At 42.3% G+C, this 9,173-nt stretch overlaps 1 protein-coding gene across 2 annotated transcripts in view; it reads left to right on the top strand.

Moving 5' to 3' along the window:
- Nucleotides 1–7,947, top strand: part of LOC119582779 (galactose-specific lectin nattectin-like) — a 22,213-nt gene extending 14,266 nt beyond the window's left edge. Inside the window, exons 3-4 of one of the 2 annotated variants that reach the window (XM_037931219.1) lie at nucleotides 3,468–3,665; nucleotides 7,792–7,947. In XM_037931219.1, coding sequence (XP_037787147.1) covers nucleotides 3,468–3,665; nucleotides 7,792–7,904 — 311 coding nt within the window. In that variant the 3' untranslated portion in view covers nucleotides 7,905–7,947. The remainder of the gene's footprint in view (nucleotides 1–3,467; nucleotides 3,666–7,791) is intronic. The other variant, XM_037931218.1, reaches the window with a different exon arrangement.
- Nucleotides 7,948–9,173: the final 1,226 nt, after the last annotated feature.

Raw genomic sequence — 9,173 nt, 5'->3', positions numbered from 1 at the left:
TCTCTCTCGCTCTCTCTCTCTCTCTCTCTCTCTCTCTCTCTCTCTCTCTCTCTCTTCTCTCTCTTCTCTCTCTTTCTCTCTGTCTCTCTCTTTCTCTTCTCTCTCTCTTTATTTTCTCTTCTCTTCTCTCTGTCTCTCTCTCTGTCTCTCCTCTCTCTCTCTCTCTCTCTCTCTCTCTCTCTCTCTCTCTCTCTCTCTCTCTCTCTCTCTCCATCCTTTCCCCTCCTCTTCTCTCTCTCTCTCTCTTCTTCTCTCTCTCTCTCTCTCTATCTCTCTCTCTCTCTCTCTCTCTCTCTCTTCCTCCTCCTCCTCCCCCTCCCTCTTCTCTCTCTCTCTCTCTCTCTCTCTCTCTCTCTCTCTCTCTCTCTCTCTCTCTCTCTCTCTCTCTCTCTCTCTCTCTCTCTCTCTCTCTCTCTCTCTCTCAAAAACAAAACAAAACAGAAAAGCAATTTCCCAGATAGCATTACAATTAACCTCGGACCTGCGAGTTGCTCCAAAAACACAAGATCTTTTGAACAGACGCTCCCCACTTGATTGTGCCATATATCGCGCCATTACACGGTGCTGTGTGTAAAAAGAAGCACACATAATTCCTTCCACGTTCTGCTTTATTTCTCCCTCGCGAATTTCGACTCGCCCATGTCGAATCTCGGCGCGCGGGGAAAACGAGTGAAATTCAATCGCGCGGAAGTGACAATTGCGGAAATCAAAAGGCATTTAGCGCAATTAAACAACGGAACCTTCTCCGCCCGCGGCACGGAGTCCGCACTTGGTCCGCGGTCGCTCCGTCTGACGGCTTACCCTACATTCCTGGTCCCGTCACTCGCTGTCACGCACCTGCCTGCCCCGCGCGAGGGGGCGTTTTGTTTGTTACTGTGTGTGTGTGTGTGCCTGTATCTGTGTGTGTGTGAGTGAGTGTATGTGTGTGTGTGTGTGTGTGTGTGTGTGTGTGTGTGTGTGTGTGTGTGTGTGTGTGTGTGTGTGTGTGTGAGTGAGTGAGTGAGTGTGTAAGTGTATGGACGAATGAAAATGCTTGTGTCTATATGAAGTAATTCAGTTCTATTTCCCCAGCTGAAAAAAGTCTCAAATCAAGCGTGCGTATACTAACAAGCACAGGACACGTCCGCACGCACACCCACATAAATCAAAGACAACAAAAACAGACGAACAATTACACACGTGACAACGTAGACGTCGTGCAAAAAATAGCCGGCCAGACTTGCGGTGGACTTGCACACTTAGCATCACAGCACGTCAGTTACGCGCTCTGTTAACTGGGTCACCGTAAGCCTGATGCTGCGTACAGTCAGCACATGTTTACCCGGCTTGCTGATCACATGTGCGAGTACAAACACTAACTGGCACGCCCGGCTTATGCACTGAAGAAACTTAAAGCATATTTAATGTTTCGATTAATTCCAGCCACTATATGTTCTGGCAGTTTTATGCAAGATGAGGGATGGCTATTGTGAGTGTTGACCTGAACGAGCCCGCTTATCATGAATGGGTGTTTTTCGTGCAAATTTTGTCTTGTTTTTTAAATCAGTGAGTTTATCTGCTTGTTTGTTTGGGTTGCTTATTTTTGAGAGGAAACGGGGATATGTTATTGTTCTAGGTCAGATGTGTTATTTGAGATTAATAGATTTTTTTTTCTTTGCGCAATTTTTTTAAAACTAATGAGTGTAATTATATATTTTCTTATATTCTAGAGATGGAGAGAAATGGATATTAGGTTAGGCGGATTTAACTTTTTTTTGTGAGGAACCGACAGCTTTCCAGATGATAGAAGATACAGTCGCTATTAAGAACCACTACTACATCGAACAAATAAGACCTTCAGTATTAATTAATTCCGAGTATAATTTTTGATCCGTAATCTTATCAGGAAGCGGAAACTCAGGCCAAGGTCGTTTGTCTCTGCAACAGATAATAACTAAAATCACATGCTACTATTACGTTCTCATTGGAGCGTTACGTAGAAATAGCCTGGAATAATGAACTGTTCATAATGATAATAGTAACAAAATAGGCCTATAATGTGTGTTGCGTGTTATGTGGAAGGAATAAAAAAACAACATGTTTTGAATACACACGCTAATAACTAATCAGTTTTCCTTGAACTAGATCCCTGTTTGTGGACATTTAGTGTGGTTTACCGTTGACCACATCACTAACTGTGACCACACGACCACACACCCGCCACCTTTACCACCTGCTGCAGCGTTCTGGCTTCTCCCCTTTTCAGCCTCTACGTCTCGACATAAAAAGAGAGAGAGAAAAGAATACAAACCCTCGTGAATATGGATTTTTTTTTTGACGAGTTGTGATAACTCTCCACGGACCTTTCGTAATGTACTTTACCTGTGATTACCATGTATAGAACACACTACATGCAAGTATTCAATATGTAACGCTTGTACACAGCATATTCTCTACACTTCATCGTCATCGGTAGTTCCTTTGTGTGCCTGTCCTTCCCCCTACAGCTCCCGCCGCCGACCCTGAGCCAGCAGGTGCGACTCCGCCCGGATGCTCAGCCGGCCATGATCTTGGCAACGCCTTTATCAACATCTCAGTCTTATTCGTCTCGGTTGCTTCTTCTATCACACTGACACACATTAAAGATTCTCGGGGAATTGGATTCTTTATATATCTATTTATTAGTTATCAATGCGTGTGCGTCTGTGTTTGTATAATGTACATATATGTCTGTCGAACACACACACACACACACACACACACACACACACACACACACACACACACACACACACACACACACACACACACACACACACACACACACACATTATCTCTCTCTCACTCACCTACACACAAACACACGCGTACGCGCACACACACACATACATATATGCGCGTGTGTGTGTGTGTGTGTGTGTGCATTTATTTTCCATTCATTCTGTCACGCACCTTACGTGGGAAATGAAGAGTTGTTTCAAACTTGTGAACTGACCTGCAAATATTCGCTCTCAAAAAAATCCACCTCCGGTAAAGGTTGCATATAAAATGCGTGTTTGTTGGTTCACGTTCCAGTGGTAGAAGAACCTTGCCCTTGCAACGGTCACTACGGTTCAGCTGTCACCCAGCAGAAGACTTGCACGCCTGCCACACAGACTACGGTTAACTTCACGCCTACCACAAGGTCGTAGAATCAGGCACATCTGGCAACCGGCATTGGAACTGAAATGCAATTCACAGCAACACATATGACGACCATGTCCAAAAGACTCAGGCAGTCATCATGCATTTACTAGCACACCATGCACCATACACAACAGAAAAACAATAGACCTATCGGTTCCTGTTATACATTTACGAGCACAATTTATGCTATAACGACCACAACAACAGCAAAAAATCAACAACAACAGACTTCAAACCCAACTCCGCACACCGATTCAACAGCATACAATAAGACCCCTTTAACCCTTCTTCTCACCCTGCAGGATTATGGAACAAATCCGGGCGCAGCTGCCCCATGGCCTTCCACGAGATCGGGGGAAGGTGCTACTTCTACGGGTACTTCCCCTTGAACTGGTACCGCGCCTCGGAGTTCTGCCACTCGTTCGGGAAGGGCGTGTCTCTTGCGTGCATTGAATCGGCCAAGGAGAACTTCCACATCAAGCAGTGGCTGGGGGTTAACGGTAAGCGACTTCGATGTCTTGTGGTGTTATTGGTTCCTCCTTGTTAGGGATGTTAATTATGTCTCTCTCTTTTTGTTATGTTATGTTAATATATAAAGTTTTTGTTATGTTCTTATATCGTGTTCTGCTTAGGCCTATTAGATATGATTCTGAAAGTTAGATAATGAAAATCGTCCTGATGATGTTCATCATTGTCACTGATATTAATGTTAATGAAAATAAATGTATTAATGATAATCAAAATGTAGCTGCAGTGAGTAATGCTGATATTAATGAAAGTGGTACTCAATGATAATGTTTATAGCGATTATAACAGCGACAATAATAATGATAATGATAATAATAAAATGATAAAAATAATAATCACAATGGCGAGGAAGAGGATAATGATATTGATAACGATAATAACACCAATGCTAATAACAATAAAAATTATAAATATAATATAGGTTATCATAATGACAATAATAATAAGAATGACAGTGATGAGAATAACAATAGTAATGGTGATGCTGATTATGATACTAAGAGAATGATAACGATAACAAGAAAAAAATAACAACGGTGCTTAGGATGCTGAAATGGCAACAGCAGCCTGGGTCAAAAGACAAAAAAGAACAGCACATATTAAACGATATGCAGATTAGCGTGGCCAAAGGCAATCTCCCTGTATAACAACGTGATGGACGGGCGAAAGACCAGCCAAAAATACCGTATTGAGATTACTTTAGATGAGATAGCCGGTTTTTATAACTGAGAAAGTTTTTGGTTTTGCTTTACGAACTCCAAAATCAACGCCGCTCTTCTCCATGGTAGACTTTCCCTGGGTTTCGTGCAGCTGCGGAATATACCTTGAGTGGCGTTGCTCGGTCGTTTTGCTGTTGAGGATAATAATGCTGATGGTACTGTTAATAATAAAAGTTAGGTTGATAATAATGATGGCGATGCGGTTCGTGAACGTTGGCCTGAGTATTTTGAGCAGCTGTACCAGGTAGACACTCCAACAGTAAGTTTGGATGCAAGTGGTATCACAATACCTGTGCCGGACCCATCCATCAGCGAGGAAGCTTCTACCCTAACTAAGGTTAGAATGGCGATTTCGAAGCTGAAGTGTGTGGAAATTGCAGGCGTATCTGTGATATCCCTGCCGAACTGCTAAAGGCTGAGGGTGAACCTTTGGCACGGGGCTTGCATACGGTCTTCACTGCCATCTGGCAGTCTGGTTCCATTCCCCCTGACTGATGAGGGGCGTGGCCATCCCTCTCTGGAAGGGGAAAGGGGATCATTTGGACTGTAGCAACTACCGTGGCATCACACAGCTCAGCATGTCAGACAAGGTTTTCGCCCACATTCCTCTGAAACGGATCCGTGACCACTTACTAAGGCACCAGAGACTCCTGGCAAGTCCACAATAGACCGTATCCTAGCGCTATGAGACATTGTGGAACGCCGTCGTGAGTTCGGTCGTGGGTTGTTTGCAGCCTACATCGACCTCAAGAAGGCGTTTGACTCGGTGCATCGAGAATCGCTACGGGAGATCCTGAGAATTAGGGGAATTCCGACTCGGGTTATTGGCCTAATAGTAAGCCTATAGACTGGTACTGAAAGTGTTGTAAAGTGTGGCGGGGGCCTGTCGAACTTCTTCCCTGTTAATTCAAGGGTGAGGTAATGCTGTGTCCTTGCACCAACACTTTCCAACACCTGCATGGAATCGATAATGGTAGAGCTACTACCCAAGGTCATTATAGAACTACAATGGGCAATGTCAAGGTCGCAGACCTTTGCTTTGTCGACGATGTTGCCATCCTATCTGAGTCTCTGGAATCACTGTTGGCGGCTCTTGATACATTTAGCAATGAGGCGCAGCCCTTTGGCCGAGAAGTCTCCCGGACCAAGACCAAGATTCAGGACTTTGGGAGCCTGTAAGGGGAACCCGTTCAATCGATACATGCTTGCGGTGAGGAAACTGAAATCACAGAGAGCTTTACATACCCTGGTAGCTTAGTCCATGTCTCTGGGTTGTCAGACCAAAAGGTTGGATTAGTCTAGCAGCAGGAGCCATGAACTCGATCAACAAGAGCATTTGGAGATGTCGATATCTATGCAGAAGGACCAACCTACGTGCCTATTGTAACAAGTCCCTTCGCTGGATTATGGGGTACAGTTGGCAGGACCATATGTCCAACCGACGGTTACACCGTGAGACTGGCGTGGGACCTGTTACTTGCATAATCCGGGACCGCCAACTCAGGCTATATGGGCACCTAGCTCGTCTCCCTGTGGATGACCCTGCCCATCAGGTTGTCTCTCTGCGAGACAATCCTGGTTGGAGGAGGACAGAGGGACGACCCAGGAGGTCATGGCTTGGGCAGCTCGACCAGTCCTGTCGCGAGGAGTTAGAGATGGGCCAAGGACCTGCCTGGAGACTCGCCATGAGGGACCTTCGTGGCTGGAAGCGAAGGGTGGATGCGGCCATGCGCCCCTGTCGGCATTATCCCCTTGATGATAATGATAATAATATTGATAATGATAATGATAGTAAGGATAATAAAAGTAATGAAAATGATACCACTACTATTCATTAAAATAATAATGTTCATAATGATAATCAATCATCATCATAAAAATTATCACCATAATAATAATAATAATAATAATAACAATAATAATAATAATAATAATAACAAAACAACAACAACAAAAACAAAACAACAATAATAATGGCAGTTATGATGGTGAGGGTAATAGTAATGATTATCATCATAATAATATAATAATGATACTAATAGAAATGATAATAATGTTATGATCATAAAGGTAATTGATATCGTTATCATCATTGATTTTATCTATATAAACACTATTATTCCTATCAGTAAATAAATTGTATTATTAAACTAATCAAATCATCGCCATTTACATAATTATCATTTTCATTATCATTATTTTCAACAGCACCACCATAAGCGTCGCCACCATCCTCATTAGCATCAGCAGCAGCAACGGCATTTTCAATATTCATACTCTTTCTGCCTGCTGTTTTTTTTTGCTTTTCTCAAATTTTCTTTCATTTTGGTATACTGCCATCCCCTGCTGGACATGTTCCTTTTTAAGCAGCTGATTTTTTTGTCATTCTAAGCAGCTGATTTTTTTGTCATTCTCGTCTATCTTGTTCTCCTGAACTTTTAGATTTGACTTTACATTTTCCTCTACCTTATCTCTCCATCTTCCGTTCTTCCTAACCCCGTTTCATCCCCTCGTGGTGTCCACTCCGTAGGTCTCTCCTTCAGCTGTGATCTCTTCTAGTTATAGGACCTGATCGTTGCCAATTCATGCTGTTGTTAGCCTACTGTTATTACTGCCAGTGCCACCACCTCTATTATATGAATAGCTTAAAAAAAGACGTAGAACTGCCTTAACTATCAATCTTTAGATGCTCCAGATATTTTTAAAAAAATATTGAAAATAAGTAAAAGGAAGATGCAATACGAAAAAGACCCTTTGCTTTTCTTGTATACAAGAAATGTGGTGGTTTTGTGAATAAACAAAAACGAGAAAGTGTGATTTGATGCCATTAGAAGAACATACGGAAATGAAAACAATTTAAGGAAAGGAAAAAAAATCCCTGCCAGATGCAATCCACAGTCAAAGCAATAAACATGGCAACGGAGTGAGGAAAGCATAAACATGAATGGAGTTTTGAATGGCAGAAGGATAACAGCTACGTTGAAAGGAAAAGCCTTTAATACTGAGGTGAAGCTCACGTTCCTAAATGAGCGGTAACAGTAAACATGGCGGAGATGACGATGCTGAGGGGATTGATAGAGATAACAAGAGGAATGAGGTGAAGAGAGAATAGGCGAGATCGGGAATGAACCGGCAGTCAAAGCGTAGGCATTTTGCATTCACACACACAAACACATTTACACCTACACACGCACACATACAAACACATGTACACCTACACACACACACACACACACACACACACACACACACACACACACACACACACACACACACACACACACACACACACACACACACACACAATAGCAAGTTCATGAAATGTGTTACTCCTGACCCATGGAGATTCAGCGACGTTAATTTACATTGCTGTTTTCAGGTAACCACAACACCGGCGTGTGGGTGGGCGGGTCCGACAACGGCCACGTCGGCAGGTGGGCATGGTTTCCAACAGGTAAGCCTGGAAGTGATGGCTCTCTTTCCTTGAAGTGACAGGTTAAAAAGGTGATAAGAGTAATTGATTGAGCCATAAACCATTTCAGGGCAAAGGTGGTACCTGTGGACGACTATTTCGTGTCGTAGAAATATTTCAGTATAATTTTGGCATAATGAAAACATTCATTATGTATGGTTAGGGTTACTGGGTCTTTCCTGTGTTAGGAATTTGTAATCTTCGCTGATGTGCAATTTTCCATGTATATATTTCAGAAATATTCGGTTTAACCTTTCCACAGCTGTTAACCGAGCTTGAACTATGCTTTTTAAATAACCCCTTGAACACTATGAACCTGCATTTGTTATACATGATAATTTCTCTAGATATATATATATATATATATATATATATATATATATATATATATATAATTATACACACATACATATCATCAATCATCATCATCAGCCTGAATCAGTCCACTGCAAGACGTAGGCCTTCTCCCAATCTTTTCCAACTTTGTCGGTCTTGCGTGTTTTGTTTCCAGACATGGGCCCTCAAATTTAGTTATTTTGTCACACCATCTTGTCATTGGTCTGGCTCTTGGCCTCTTTATGTTATCTATAGCCCAATCTGATACTTTCTTTGTCCATCTGTCATCCTTACTCCCATATATGTGATGTGGCCATTACCATTTTTTTCTTTTTGATACTCACACTTTTGTCTGTTCCTTAATCCACGTCGCCTTCATCCAATCTCTTAGGCTAATTCCCAGCACCAATCTCTTCATCCCTCTCTGGGCACTTATTAGTTTCCTCTCCAGTAATTTGGTTGTAGTCCATGTTTCTGATCCATAGGTCATAACTGGGAGGACGCATTGGTTAAAGACTTTTCTTTTTAAACATAATGGCAAGGAGCCTTTTCGTATGCTACTGTGTCTGCCAAAGGCACACCAGCATAGACTGATTTGTCGCTTAATTTCCTCTTCGCTAGATGTGTTTGTCTGAACGAGTTGTCCTAGGTATATATATACTTGGCCACTACCTCTAGTGATCGAATTGAACTCTACTGTAGAACTGACCTTAGTTTTTTTCTTGTTTATCCCAATGGAGATTCATTGAAGAGAATAATATCATCTGCAAATCTTAGATTGTTTAGGTATTCGTCCCCTTTTTTGATACCCATTTTGTTCCATTCTAGCTTCTTGAATATTTCCTCAAGACGAACTGTAAAAAGTTTTGTTGAGATGGTATCGGCCAGTCTAACACCTTTTTTAATTGGTATTTTATTAGTTTCTCTGTGGATCTTGATGGTTGCTGTCCCAT

Source organism: Penaeus monodon, chromosome 16 (assembly GCF_015228065.2).
Source record: "Penaeus monodon isolate SGIC_2016 chromosome 16, NSTDA_Pmon_1, whole genome shotgun sequence".
NCBI lineage: Eukaryota > Metazoa > Arthropoda > Malacostraca > Decapoda > Penaeidae > Penaeus > Penaeus monodon.
This window is presented reverse-complemented; position numbering and strand designations above follow the sequence as displayed.